General features: G+C 47.1%; 1 protein-coding gene across 1 annotated transcript in view; it reads left to right on the top strand.

The window, feature by feature from the left end:
- KIF5C (kinesin family member 5C) overlaps window positions 1-14,975 on the top strand; it is a 152,065-nt gene that overhangs the window by 127,322 nt on the left and 9,768 nt on the right. Inside the window, exons 22-25 of the mRNA XM_003816687.7 lie at window positions 3,381-3,452; window positions 5,949-6,053; window positions 8,122-8,338; window positions 9,557-9,670. Of these exons, the coding sequence (XP_003816735.1) occupies window positions 3,381-3,452; window positions 5,949-6,053; window positions 8,122-8,338; window positions 9,557-9,663 (501 nt within the window). The 3' untranslated portion in view covers window positions 9,664-9,670. The remainder of the gene's footprint in view (window positions 1-3,380; window positions 3,453-5,948; window positions 6,054-8,121; window positions 8,339-9,556; window positions 9,671-14,975) is intronic.

Raw genomic sequence — 14,975 nt, 5'->3', positions numbered from 1 at the left:
GGAGCTGGGCCTTTGGAGCATGGAGGAGGAGCCTGTGGAGGGGGCTGCTGCTGGGGAACCCGAAATGAAGCCATGAAATTGCTTCATCTACATCTGTTTTACCAGAGAAGTGATAATCCTAATTATAGATAATTATGGAAATTCAGAAAAATATTGAACATTAAAATTTCACTATATTTCTACCAGCCAGAGATCAGTGATATCAATGAAATATTTTGGGATGTTTTCTTCCTTTGTATCCGTGAGCTCTCAGGCACTCTCACCCTACTGTCCCTAGCCATCCACGCCCTCTTTCAGTCTCACTCACACCTACAACTCAAGCATGTGAGCACATCATCACACACTCACACCGGGGCTCACAAGTCCCTTGCCCACACACGCAGTCAGCAGCTCACTCTCCTGTTCTCATGCCTCTGCTCAGCCGCACTCACTCCTGCATGCTCCTCCATACACAAGTACTTACAACACACACTCTTGCTCACACACAGAACATGCACACTTGCATTCACACACACAACTTGCATGCACACTAATGATCATCCACACTTTCTCACTCGCACATTCACACAATCACTCTCGTGCAGTTGCTCACCCTCACTCCCCTTGCTTGCCTTCACTCACACCCACACCCATGTTCACACTCCCTTGTACACTTACACAGATGCTGTCCCAGGACACTCCCCCTCACACACATGCAGGCGCATTCACACCCGTCACTCTCATACACTCATTCACTGTCACAACCACCTCCGTTCACAGGCACACTCATTTCCATGCTCACGGACTCACATGCTTTCTCCTCTCATCCACTCAGGAGTGTGATATTTAAAGAATCAGCTCTTTTGCCTTTTCTGAAGTTCGAGTGGTCTTTTGCGTCTTTTGAATGACGTATTTTCCTCACTAGCTCCTCCCATCTCCCTGCTCGTCCGTTCTCTCTCCCACGCTGGGCGCGGTTCCATGCGCACCCTCCCAGACTGCTCCCCACTCTCACCCTCGCCCAGCCCATGCACGCGGACAGACACACTGGCTTCGTGGCACCCACATTCTCTCCCTCACTCTCACCACCCACACGCATCAAATGCACACTTTTAAAATCCAAGAGTGGAGCCCTGCAGTGTATGCCGTTTTAGACTCGGATGTTTTCACTCAGCCTTGGAATCCTCCCCGAGCCGTAAATGTTCTTCAGAAATAGACACACTGTCCTTGGCTGACTGTTCTGCCGCCCTCCTCAGCGCAGGGCCTGTTCTGCCTCCTGGAGTGTTTGGGTGGGGTGGGTGGAGCATGGAGCCTGCTGGCCAGGGGGTGAATGCCTGGGAAGCCCGCTGCAGGAGACAGTGGTGGAAAAGGCCAACTGGCCATCGGGGCATCCCTGGCCCCGGGCGGCTGACTGGCTGGAACAGGACACTGTCTGGGCTCTGGGGTGGGAGCCCTCCTCTGGGTGCGTTGATGAGACTTGTATTCCCTCCTTGCTGGTCCCACCCTTGCTGTCCACTGTGACAGGAAGCTGAGCCTTGAGCTTTGGCATGGAGAGTCGCAACCTGTGATGTGAAGAGGGACATGTGTGGGGAGGCGGAGGGATGATAATGAATGTGATGGAGGAAGAAGCATTGCCACAGGAGGCTGAATGACAGGTGCCTAAGCACAGTGTGCATAAATAAAAGGGACAAGTGATTTTAAATGATTTATACTACCCTTCCCAAACTGTTTATTGTTGAATCTCCCTAAAAACAAACAAAATGAGAGAAAGTTGCCAAACTCAGGACTCTATATTTAGTATTTACACCCCAGGAGATGCCTGGGCCTTGGACAAAGAACTGTTCTCATTCCGTCTTCTGTTCTCATTCCCCTTTGGTGTGGTGGTGTTTTTATGAAAAATGTAAACTGTGATTACGGTTCAATCAGTAATGAAACCACTGACAGGAAAGAGAGAGAGTGCATGCAGGGTGGGCGCAGGTGTTAAGGAGCAGGGTATCTGGGCTGAGCTCCCTCCGGCAGGGCCTGGGACAGTGTGTCTGTAACAGAGTGAGTGCTGCACCCCTGCCCCTGGGCTGGAAGGCGGCACAGCCTCAAACAGGTCCTGTGTGCACATTATTCATAATCACAGATCCATTTGGTTTCCTGCAGAAAGTAATTTACCTCATCCGAGGACACAATTGACTTCAGATGCTTCTTATTTCAACACAGAATTGGACCCAGTAATAAGACCTTAAATTAACAGAGAACCTTTATTGCAAGAAACTTAGTGTTTCCGTAGCTTTATAGTCTGTTTCTTCCTTTTAGATGTGAGCGTGTGTGAGTTGCATCCCTTGAAATTCTGTGTTAAAGTAGGTCAATTTAGACAAAGTTTGCATGCAGAATTTAGCTCTCTCCTCTTCCTCTATAGGAAAATATTTTGCAAGGAACTGATCATATTTCCTATGGTAAATACATGGAGACTTGAGCAGACAGAAATATTTGATCTTCTGATCTTGTTAACAAAGATCACCAGATTTGGCTCAGGCTCTTGTCTCAGTAATCTAATTCCTAAGGTTTCATTTGTAGAAAATAATCCAAAATGAAGGGAAAAAATGCCCCCAAGATTACAGTGAAAGTTTTAACAATAAAAGGAAGCAATACAATCCTAATGAAAAAATGGCTTTTATGTTATGAAATATGCATCAATAAATTCATACTAGTCATCTTTATTGGGCACTTAATATGTGCCAGAAAATGTTCTAAGAACATTATAAGGTTCATCTCATTTAATCTTGACAGCAATGATAAGGCAACCACTGTTTTTATTCTCATGTTACCAATAAGAAAACTGAGGCACAGAAAGGTTAGATAACTTGCCCAGGGCCACCCAGGAGGAAAGTCCATGAAATGCCTCATCCGTAAGCTCAGTGACTTAAAACAAGCAAGTGTGTGGACTTGCGTCTGAAGCAGGTGTGGAGACATGAAAAATGTGAGTCAGTTACGGTGAGATATTGTGGCTAACTTTTCATTTAAGCTTGTTGGAATTACATTGTAACATTTACGTAATAAAAAAAAGAAAAAAGGAATTCACCCTGATACAACATAGCCCAGTAGGAATTTTTGTGAGGAAACCTTTGAATTTTTGTGGGTGAGGAAATGTGTGGTTCCACTGTGAGGAGATGGGCAGGCTTTGTTCTAGTTTACAATTTGTGGTCTGGGTTCTCAGGCTCTGCACCTCAAGGTGCTCCAGTAATGACACTAGGTCCACGGGTGGGCATGGTCAGGGTGGGGGTGTCACAGGGAAGGGGGTGCACCAGCGGCGTCCATGGCAGGCTTGGGAAGTGTCGGGGGAATGATCTGGTGCCAAATGTGTCATAAATTCAGTGAATTGCTGCACTTAAGTGGCCTTTAAAAATCTCTTCCAGTCTAGAGAATTGCAGACACTGCACAACCTTCGGAAACTCTTTGTCCAGGATCTGACCACCCGAGTTAAAAAAGTGAGTTCTCTTTGTCTGAATGGGACTGAGAAGAAAATCAAAGATGGCAGGGAAGAATCATTTTCAGTTGAAATATCACTTGCTTAAGTCGGGGCTGGTTATGCTTAAAAATTAATTACTTCACACCAGAGAATGTTATTAAAGAATGTGCTGGAGGCAAAAAATACTTGGTAACATTTTCCCATCTGATTTTTCCTTCTTGGTAAAAGGAAGTCAGAATACTTTCTCTGGCCTTCATTTCAAATGAACGCATATTTTTCTGGCCCCCACTGTGTGAGGGCGACAGCTCTTGACACAGAAACATTTAGAGCAGTCATTTCAGAAAGCATTGCCCAGAAACCTGGAGAAGTCGGACTGAGAGAGCCTCTTATTTGTTTGTTAAAAGGCCATTAGGGGCTAGGTCAGAGTTTATAAAGCACGTCAACATCCAGTATTTTATTTGCTTTTCCCAGCAACCATGTAAGTGGTGCTTAGTGTTCCTGTTTTTGCAGATGTGGAGATAGGCTCAGATGTTAAATAACTTACCCAATATTGCACTGGTGGGAAGAGCCAGAGATAGGTCTGGAACCCAGGCCTGCGGGGTCTCTGGATCTGAGCTTCTTCCATCCTCGTGCTACAGCAGCAGTCTGGAGACACTCCGTAATGGTGACTCCCCCAAACAGCTTGCAGAGGTTTAAGGAAGGAGTCTGTTTAAGAAAAGTGGGTGCATATGTGTGTAAATGTGTGTGCATATTTGAGTGTGTGTACGTGTGTGTGTGAATGTGTGTCAGTGTGAAGGAGCCAAGGGAAAAGAGGTCAAATGTCTTACAAAGATAGAGTCGGGTCTGAGAGGGAGAGGGTTAATAGTGTAGATGGATGTATTAGATAGGCTTGGTAAGGAGGAGGGACACAAATTCCTAGAAGGGAGGAGTGGAGAAGTCAAGTTGGAAGGATCGGCAGGGAAATACATGTGGGTGGAAAGAAGTCACATTTGATGACTTGGGTCTTCTTGGTTTATGTGAAGGCTCAGTCCTTGGTGGGGAAGTAGGGAAGAGAATGGGAAACCCAAGGAGACTAGACATGGTTCAGGCCGCCAAGGTAGGGGATGTGCTATGGAAGAGTAGAAGGATTGCTGAGCAGTGGTGTTGGTGTTGAGTTAGAAGCATGGGCTTGGCGTGGCCCCTGACAGCATGCTTTAAGTGAGTTTAGAATCCTGGAAATGAAAATAAAGAAGGCAGAAAATGATGGGCAATTTCAAGGCCTGCATGGCAATGGCTAGGCGATTAGGTAGTAAGCACAGACCAAAACACAAATGACCATGGGGGCCTGGCCCTGGCAGGAGAGTGAAGCCAGAGCAAAGGTGATGGACAGGGAGGCTAGAGAGGGGAGGGCACCTGGCCAGAGGTTATGACATGGGCTGAAAAGGTTCAGTCCGAGGAAGGAGGTGGAAGCCATGACCATACATGGGAGGCTCTGGTCCTAGGGAGGGTTAGGAGCTTGAGATCAGACTTCCAGATTTCATGATAGAAAACTCCCTAGGAAAGCCCTGCTTTTAGACCAGTGTTTTTCTGCCAGTGGTTCTCTGGCCGTCAGCCTCAGCATCACCTAGGAAACTGTTTAGATATGCAAATTCTCATACCCCACCCCAGGTCCACTGAATCAGAGACTAGGGATGGGGCGTGGCAATCTAAGTCTCAACAAACCCTCCCCTGGGGAGCCCAGTGCTAAGGCTCAAATTTGGGGAGCTCAGTTTTAGACTGAAGAGCTGCAGGTTTGAGATGCTCATGTAGCCATTACCTTTGAGAAAAAGGATGATGATCTCTTCTATAATCAGACAGAGCAAACCTGCTTTTCCACCTTGGAACACTGGGATGTGTTAGGACCTGTACTTTCCAATTTATCTGTGCCACTCGGCTTGCCAGGAGTGCAGTGTTTTGCCAATTTCAAGATCTGATAAATTTCAAGAATTTACCCAGCACCCGGATGCGATGATTAATTTGAGCCTGATTCATTAATTAATTTTATAGATTTGGAAGCTGAAGGGACAAGCAGAGGCCATTAAGACTTCCCAGTGGGACCATAGACACTTGCTTACAAGTTTGGTGACTTGTTGTCCCATCATGATGGCTGAAATCAAATTTAGGTCCTGGGTTTATGTTTTTACAGTTGTTGTTTCTTAATGAGTTTTGAAATGCTTTCTTTTGAAAAGAAGTCTCTATTTACTACATGAAAGGCAGATGTATATTTTACTGAAGATAAATCATCTACAACTTTCAAAAGCAGATTTGAAGGAGTTTTTTTTTTAGCTCTCTAAAAATTAGCTCCTCAAATCGCTTTTCATACTAATAAGGGAAATTAATTGGGGGATTTCTTGAGTCTAAACTTTTAGAACCTCTATTTTCACTTTCAGAATACCCTTTGGTGGGAATGGGGATTTTTTTTTTCCATCCACATTATCCTGGGGCGGAGGGTGGGTGGGTGACAGCCTGTCCTGCTGACCCCTTGGTGTCAATGCAGAGTGTGGAGTTGGACAACGATGATGGAGGGGGCAGTGCTGCCCAGAAGCAGAAAATTTCCTTCTTGGAGAATAACCTGGAGCAGCTCACCAAAGTTCACAAGCAGGTAGGAGAGTTCTGCCCGCTCCCCTCTGATTCCCCCCTCTCTCCTGGAAAGAAGCCCCACCAGGTTTGGCCACAGTGTGCGGAGAAGGCACTGAGATTGAAGGTAAAAGAACTGTACACTATCAGAGGACATGAGGGCTGGAAAGGTCCTTACAAATCCTTTAGTTCTCAGTGACTTCCCGTATATATAAAGGACTTTCTTTTATCAAAGCCAAATATAACGCATAGGGTTTGAGCTCTCTGGGGTTGGAGAGGGAAGTGTTCAGAGGCCTGTCTTTTCATCCTGCCTCCACCCCTGACTTTGGACACCAACTAGCCTCTGTGTCTCCCATGACACCTCTGAGGTACCTCTGTGGACCTGAAAGTGGACACCACTGAGCTGGTTCAAGTCCTTTATTTTTACAGATGGGGAAACAGACTGGTGCCTTGCTTCATTGCACCGTGGGAGGACCGGGACTGGAACCAGCACCCTCTCTGCTCAGCTGCCCATTCCTAGCGATCTCAGATGCTCTCTCGGGTGCCTGCGATGTGCTGGCATTTGTCTAGAATGACAGAGAGCGATAACTGTGTCCAAACTCACCAGTGATTTCAGCAGGTCATTTGTCTTGGATACTTTCTTTTTAAATGTTGGTGTGTGCATGGCTGTTTTCCCTCTTTAGGAATTGGGATGTGATGGAAACGGCCCAAGTTTTTAGACCACATGGCTGAGGAGATGTCATTTCTCTTTGACTTGTTAAGTCTTCTTCAATATTACTGATGATGGCATTTTTTCCCCAGAGGGAGGATGATAGATTCTAGATAGTTGAAGCCACTCAAACAAATTGTCGATGAGAAATGCGAAAGCAGAAACTGTCAGGGAGCTTGAAATAGGGCTCTGAGATGCATTTTTAAAATTTATTTTTATTTATTTTTGGTTTTTTTAATGTTTTTTTTTTTTTTCTGAGGCAGAGTCTTGCTCTGTCACCCAGGCTGGAGTGCAGTGGTGCGATCTCTGCTCAGTGCAACCTCTGCCTCCTGGGTTCAAGAGATTCTCCTGCCTCAGCCTCCCGAGTAGCTGGGATTACAGGTGTGCGCCACCACTCCTGGCTAATTTTTTTGTATTTTTAGTAGAGACAAGGTTTCACCATGTTGGTCAGGCTGGTCTTGAACCACTGACCTCGTGATCCGCCCACCTTGACCTCCCAAAGTGCTGGAATTACAGACTTGTAATCACTGCACCCAGCTGAAATGCATTATCTTATTCATGGATTGAATGAGCATTTATTAAAAATGTACTCTCTGCCAGGCACTAGAGCTGATGCTAGGAGAACAAAGCAGGAGACCCAGCAGTAGTTCACTTTGGTGTAGCACTTTCTGATTTTCAAAACTCCCTCCATCCACCTGGGTCCCCTATTATGTAGTACACTTGTGTTATAGATGAGAAACTTGAGACTTGTGGTGGTCAAATGACTTACACCAAGTCAGATGGCCAGGACATAAAGAGCTGGCCCTTGAGCCCACTCCTACCTAGGGCTGGGCTGTTGCTTCTTCAATCAGCAAAAAGGCGCAGTCTCCTCCTCTTACCTTAGCCTCTGGATGTGTTGCAAAGCTGGGTCCAAACCCCATGCCAGTGTAAACAGCAGGTTCTGCATGGAAGGAAGCCGTCTGAGAGCTCAGGAACATGCTTGTTTTTCACTGAGTCCTTTCAAACCGACTTTAAGTGTTTCAGCTTTCTCATGCTAATTTAGTATTCTCATATGTGGTCGATTTTCTCACACAATCCCCCTTTCCTCTACACACACCCAAACAGAAGAGGAGGTAAATCCTGCCTCAGATGGAAAGTTTCTTGTGGTGGGAAATAGGTTTTAATTGTATCCCCACCCCACCGTTCCTTGCACCCTGTGAATCACGTGTTCAGGAACCTGGACCCCACAGTCTGAGTTTTCCTTTCCTTTCTGTGGTTGTACGGAGTGCCAAGGACAACCTAGCAGGGGCCACCTGTTCAGCAGCAGGGGCTGCTTCTGGCTGCTCTGGTTTGTGCAATGCTCCCTGCCTGGTAGTAACTCCCTTCCTTTATCCTCCTGCCCCAGCTGGTCCGGGACAACGCAGACCTGCGCTGTGAACTGCCCAAGCTGGAGAAGCGGCTGCGTGCCACGGCGGAGCGCGTCAAGGCTCTGGAGAGCGCGCTGAAGGAGGCCAAGGAGAACGCCATGCGGGACCGTAAGCGCTACCAGCAGGAGGTGGATCGTATCAAGGAGGCCGTGCGGGCCAAGAACATGGCCAGAAGGGCCCATTCAGCCCAGATCGGTACGTGCGTGCACCGTGGCGCCCGGGGTTTGAGAAGCTACTGCGGCCTCTCAGCTAAGATTTGCTAAAAGGTGAAGACAGCGCTGGCCCACTCTGGAACATCTGAAAGGCTGGGTTGGAGCCCGCAGGACGCAGCCCTCACCACACCCTGTGCTCACCCTGTGGGAATGGGAATGTCAGGCGCCCCCATTATCCTACTCTGAGATATTCCAGCATACATCGTGGTCTCAAAACTTCTGAGCTGGGCAGAGAGAAGCCAGCCAAGGCTGTAGGCCTAGGTCTTGGGCTATAAATGGGTACACTCTTAGAAATACTGGAATAGGAGGATATTTCTCTGCAAGGTGTGAAGGGCCCTGTGTTCTGCACCCGGTGGGAGCATGAAGGAGCCCATATGTAGCCAGAGCCCCAGGGAAAGCCTCCAAGTGCGGGTTTGGAAATACCCCTGGAAGAGCCAGGCTGGCATCCATGACAGGGTGTGGCTACAGGCTGGCACAGAACCTGGGGAGGTCTGGAGTCTCAGCCTCTTCAAGACCTGTATGGATTTGGGCATTTTGCCCATGTAGGAAATGAGGGTGTAGCCAGAGTCCTGGTTCCCAGGATAGCCACAGGGACAAAAACAATTTAGGGATATTCTCTAAACAGCTTCTTCTCCTTTTTTTTTTTTTTAAATTGAAACATCTCCAATAACATGTAATTTATTTCCCATCAGATATTGCTGTGTAGATGTATTGCAAACCAGCAGTTTCACATTTCTAGTTTTAAATCATACCTTAGAATAGTGGTTCATTGCATGTGTAGGATTTCATATCCTTTGAGAATCTATTAAAAGCTATGGACCCTCTCCCCAGAAAACAGCATCACAGGCAGAATTCTGCATCCAATTTCAGGGGCTACACAGATATCCTTGAAAGTCATGGGGAACCTACGATCCATTTCAGATGAAACTGAAAATCTTTTTTTCTAACTTTTCTTGGCCCAAATTAGAAATGAGCTAATTGATGTTTAAGTTCTTTCTGTCCCCTACATATTTGGATGCCTTGGATTTGCTAAGTATACTGATAGTTTTCCCATTTTCAGAGAGATCTGGTGGTTGATAAGAATTGTACTGTTGGTAAGAATTGTGACTTTTAGTTGTCACAGGTGACCTGTAGTTATCAGGGTTGCTGTTAAGCCTTTTCTAAATGTCTGTTCTCTCTTCTTTCTGTTGGTTGGATACAGCCAAGCCCATCCGCCCCGGACACTACCCAGCCTCATCTCCAACAGCCGTCCATGCTATTCGAGGGGGAGGAGGCAGCTCTTCAAATTCCACTCACTACCAGAAATAAACACAAAGTGAGTCCCATGTCAAGGGTGGTTTCTCTATCTGGAGGCAGAGGCTTCTTGCCTTTCTAAAGCCCCTGCCTGGCAGTGGACCTTGAGTAGAGAGGAGTTCTGCCCTACTCCAGCACACACCCTGGGGGTTCCAGGTAAACAGAGACCCAGACCTGTCCTCACTCAGTCTAGAGCCCTGGGGTCTTCTAGCTGAGGCTGTCTGGGGCCCATGGGACCTGGAGCCAGGCCCAGCCTAATCCCCTCCAGGGGTAGGGGTGGTGAGTGATTCAGCCGAGCTTTGTTTTGCCTGTGGGACTCCCCTCTTTAATTGGCATCCCAAAGGGCATTACCTGTTTGTCAACTGCTTTACCCACAGCAGACAGAAGTTGGGGGTTGCTTTAAGTCTCAGGAACAGAATATAAAGAAAGAGCCACATAATAGAAAGTGATGTTTTTATGTTTACTATCTGAACTCAACAAGTGGGGATTTTAAGAAGATATCTAGGTGAGTCCAGGATGCTTTTTTCTTTGAGATGGTGGTCTGCAAGCTTCTCTACCCACAACCCATGTGCACAACATTTCTCTCCCAGCAAAAAGAAAAGGAACGAGTGATATTCTTTCCAAAAGAGAAGAAGCAGAGAGCGAAAACTGTCGTCCTGATGGAAATGGAGAAAAGAGGTTACTAGTTGGGCAGGCAGACAGATGACTAGGTGACCAGAAAACTTTGTTTAGATAAACTCTGACTTTGAACATGCAGATGGGAAGAGGTGGCTCTGAACATTGTCCTTGGATTCTAAGCCCTTGCTAGGGTAGCTGGCTCCCAAGGCAGGCAAGCATGCAAGGTGTGAAGCCTGGACCCCTCCTCATCCAGTCCTTTCTGCATCAAGGCAAGAAGGTGAGCAGGAGGGGCTGGAGCCATCACTCAGGGTCCCAGCATCGCCCAGGCATAGGCTAAAACTTCCAAGGGAAATGCTTTGGTAGTTGCCCCCACACAACTTTTACCTGTGCTGCCCCAGGCAGTGCCAACGAACAGGCCAGGGGCTGGTCAGAGTAGTGGGAACAGGAGGGAAGGCGGAGGCAGCCCGCGGGCGGGCAGTGTGCCTGCCATCATCTGCCGTCTTCTAGACAGGAAAATGGGAAATGGTCTTGGCGGTGGGCCACCCCATTCCTATCTAATCTCTGCTTCCAATCAGAAATAGAATGAAACTGGAAGTTAGAAAGTTGCTTTTGACTACATACTGTCAGTATCGAGGCCGATACCTGAAGGGAACTCTAAGATCCAGCTGGGCAGCTTAGAACAGAAAAGCCTGAAGCAGTGGTCGTCGAACTTTGGTGAATGTGAGCATCCTTGAGCACCCAGAGGCCCAGGCTCCTTAGAAGAGGAAGGGCCTGGGCTTTGTTTGTCTTTTTAACCAAGTACTCCAGGTGATTCTGATGTTCATCGAAGTTTGAAAACTCTCCATGGTTTATACAGGATGGCGGTTTACGTCTGTCTTATGTAAGGGAAATTTGAAGGTGGTACATCAGTAGTTAAGAATCTCCACAGTGAAAACAGAAACCTAGCCTCTTAACTAGGTTAAGCACGTGCCTGCCTCCTGAACTCAAGGCCAGCTCAAGGTCACCAAATGACTTCAGTTTCAGCCATCATGCCTACATTCCAACTTTAGCAACCAGAGAGGAAGCAGAGAAGAGGCAAAAGCACAGCCGTCCTGAATGAATCTCCTTTAAGTAGCCTTCCTGAAGCCCCATGCAATGCTGATGCCTCCCTTTCCCTGGACAGCACTGAGCCACATGGCCACATCTAGCTGGAAAAGGTAGTCTTTTAGCTGGGCACATCACTACCCCAAAGAAAGGTCATGCTTTTAGAGCAAGGACAGGGAGAGTGGATGTTGAGGTGGGCAGCTGGCACACTGTGCATTATGGACGACCTAATATGCCGCAGCACTGGGCTAGATGTAATATAGGCATCACCTCATTTGATGAAAGCACACAGAGAGGTGTATGTGTGTTTCCCAGCAAGACCTTACTAAATATACTGGTCCAGGGATTCTGGGGTCCAGAGATTGTGCAGTGGGACAGTCACCTTCTTCATGGGTTCCAACAAAGGTCTGCCAGTCCCATATTTTATGTAGGCTCCAAACAACCAAATGCTGGCCATTCATCACCAGTGTAGCCTCTTCTCATACAGAAGAGTGAAAATCAGTAGGTCTGGGGAGACTTTCAAGACCTTCGGAGTGAAAGAACCACCCTCACCCATTGTGGCATTTTTTTTAAATTTTACTTTAAGTTCTGGGATACATGTGCTCAATGTCCAGGTTTGTCACATAAGTATACATGTGCCATGATGGTTTGCTGCACCCATCAACCCATCATCATCTTTTCGAGATGGAGTTTCACTCTTGTTGCCCAGGCTGGAGTGCAATGGCATGATCTTGGCTCACTGCATCCTCTGCCTCCTGGGTTCAAACGATTCTCCTGCCTCAGCCTCCCGAGTAGCTGGGATTACAGGCATGTGCCACCACGCCCAGCTAGTTTTTGTATTTTTAGTAGAGACAGGGTTTCACCATGTTGGCCAGGCTGGTCTTGAACTCCTAACTTCAAGTGATTCCCCCCACCTCAGCTTCCCAAAGTGCTGGGATTACAAGCGTGAGCTACTGCACCCAGCTGGCAATTTGTTTCTTTACTCAAAGTGTTACAAGTGGTTTTGATGGTTTTATCTGAATTCAGAGCCTCCTTGACATACCTTCTCCACACAGCTTCAGACACAGCTTCTGTAACTAGGTGCTTCTCTCACCAGGTCACAAAATAAACAGGCCCCCTCTTACAGCTCTCAGGATGGCAGTGTGGCTGAGGGGACTGGCATTGGACAAGGGACCTGGGTTCAGGTGTTAGGTCTTCCACTTCCTTCAAGTTACTTAAACTCAGGTCTGTTTCCTCATATATGAAATGGGGAAAATCTTTTACGTTGGTCATTGGCATTGACAGAAGGCTTAAATGAGGTCATGCTTCTAAGCCCATAACATTTGCTCAATAAAAATGTTAGCTGCTAGTATAGATGAGCACTGCAGAACGTGGTAGTTGATACATGTTGGTTTATAGTGTCCTTTAATTCATATAGTTGTTACTAAATGGTTTTTAGTTCCTCTATAGCAATAAATCCTGGCGACTGGGTAGGGAAGGCCTATTTCTAACTGAGTATCCTAGTTGTTGCTATGAACTGACATAAGGGCTTTTAAAGATAATATTGGCTGGGCATGGTGGGTCATGCCTGTAATCCCAGCACTTTGGGAAGCTGAGGTGGGCAGATCACTTTAGGTCAGGAGTTCAAGACCAGCCTGGCCAACATGGTGAAACATCCTTCCCTATTAAAAATAGAAAAATTAGCTGGGCATAGACATGCACACCTGTAACCCTAGCTACTTGGGAGGTTGAAGTGGAGAATCGCTTGAACCCAGGAGGCAGAGGTTGCAGTGAGCCGAGATTGTGCCACTGCACTTCAGCCTAGGTGACAAAGTGAGAGCCTATCTAAAAAACATATATATATAATTTACTTATCTACAAGCTATGACTATTTTTAAGAAATGACTGGGCATTTGTCAGTGGAGATTAAAAAGGGGTAGTAATCAACAGATTCAGGAATTGCAATTGAAAAGTAAAGAAATGCTAAATCCTTTTTTGAAAAGTAATTGAAAATATGGAATTCATTGCTTAGATGAGAGCAAAGCCTTTTTGAGACAGTCTTTCCTGACCTTCGGGATTTTCATTCTGAAGTATCTCTTCCCTGGGTAGAAATGATCTCAATTGCGTCTTCCCAGCCCTCCTGTGGAGTCAAAGCACATATTCTTACAGCTGGATATCTTTGGAATTTCCTTCTGCTTCATTTCAGGGTTCAAGAATTATAGCCATAATGAGTATTTTGGTTTATTCTCAAGGTTTCAGAGCCTATGAAGATGCCAATATACAAAAATCAAAAGAACCCAGGATAATGCTGGCTTTGATCTTATCTGGTTCAAATCCACAGGGGGCTGCCTCAGGAGGAGATGATCTTTTTCAAACCCCAGAGCTACATATGGGGCAGTGCAGTGCAACCATGTGACATTGGGCAAGTTACTTGATTTCTGTCAGCTTTAGTTTTTCCTACCGGCTAAGTGGGATCAGGCATCGAGAGCCTAGCTCTGTACTTGGTTTCACAGTGAATCAGACAAGAAGGCTGTGTTCTTGTCCAGTGATATGCTTGTTAGGGGAAGATGGACAGAAAATAAGGTAACTTCAAGTAGTGGTAAGTGCTCAGAAGAAAACAAAAACAGGCTAATGGAATAGGAACACTGTTTTAGAAGAGGGGGTGACATTTAAGTTGAGAACTGAGTGATGAAAAATGCCAGGCACACAGCAACCTGGGAGAAAGTGGTTCGATGATCACTCAAAGGTAGGAATGAATGAGGGTTATTTGAGGAATGTTACCAAGGCTGATAAGGCAGTAGCTCATGGATCTGGGAGAACCCATCTTCATTAGAGTGGATGGGGAGGGAGTTGAGCCCAAGTAAATGAAGGTGTTGAAGCTGTGGGCAACTTAGATTGTAGCCTAGTGTGAGGGGCCACTGGGGCTGTGGGCATGGGAGCAGTGGGAGCTGGTTCATGATTAGACAAGGCCACTCTGGGCTGGACCCTGAAGAAGGGGTAGGAATGGGGCAACAGTAAGCACTGGGGGTTGCCTAGGGCGTCACTGTAGGTGGCCATCGGGGAGGGTCCAGTATGAGACCCAGGTGGTGGCAGCAGGGGAGAAGTGGCCTGAGTCAGTGCCTGCTTAGAGCTGATTCAGCTGTCAGGCTTACTGATGAGGGTTGAGAGCAAGAAGAGGAGGAAGGAAGGGAATCAAGGTAGTTCCTAGATTTTTGTGGGCTCTAGCAATTAGGGAAACATGGTCCCTTTTTAACCATGCCAGGGAAAATCAGGGGATGAGCAGGTTTTGTGGGAAAGCTTGGTTTCCATCGTGTTGCTTATGTGCTGCCTCTCAGACATCCAGCTGAGCCCACCATGCAAGTGGGTATGTGGAACAGGCGGCTGGATCCGTGGGTCTGGAGCACAGGAGAGAGGCGGAGGTGAGGCCAGGGCTGGAGAGTTGTGACTTGTAGATTGTGTTTATGGCCACAGGTCTGAAGGAGGCAACCTAGAGAAAAGGTGGGCACGGCAGAGAGGGGAGCTGAGGGGCGAGTTGGACCAGGCCCAGGCACTGGAAAATGGGAAGGCCAGAGAAAAGAGGTGACACCAGCAGAGGGGCCTGAGGATCATGTGGGGGCACAGAGGTCAAGTGAAGACCTTGACCTTAG

The sequence above is a fragment of the Pan paniscus genome, chromosome 13, assembly GCF_029289425.2.
Source record: "Pan paniscus chromosome 13, NHGRI_mPanPan1-v2.0_pri, whole genome shotgun sequence".
Taxonomy (NCBI): domain Eukaryota; kingdom Metazoa; phylum Chordata; class Mammalia; order Primates; family Hominidae; genus Pan; species Pan paniscus.
The sequence above is the reverse complement of the archived record's forward strand: the minus strand, read 5'-3'. Positions and strand labels throughout refer to the sequence as shown.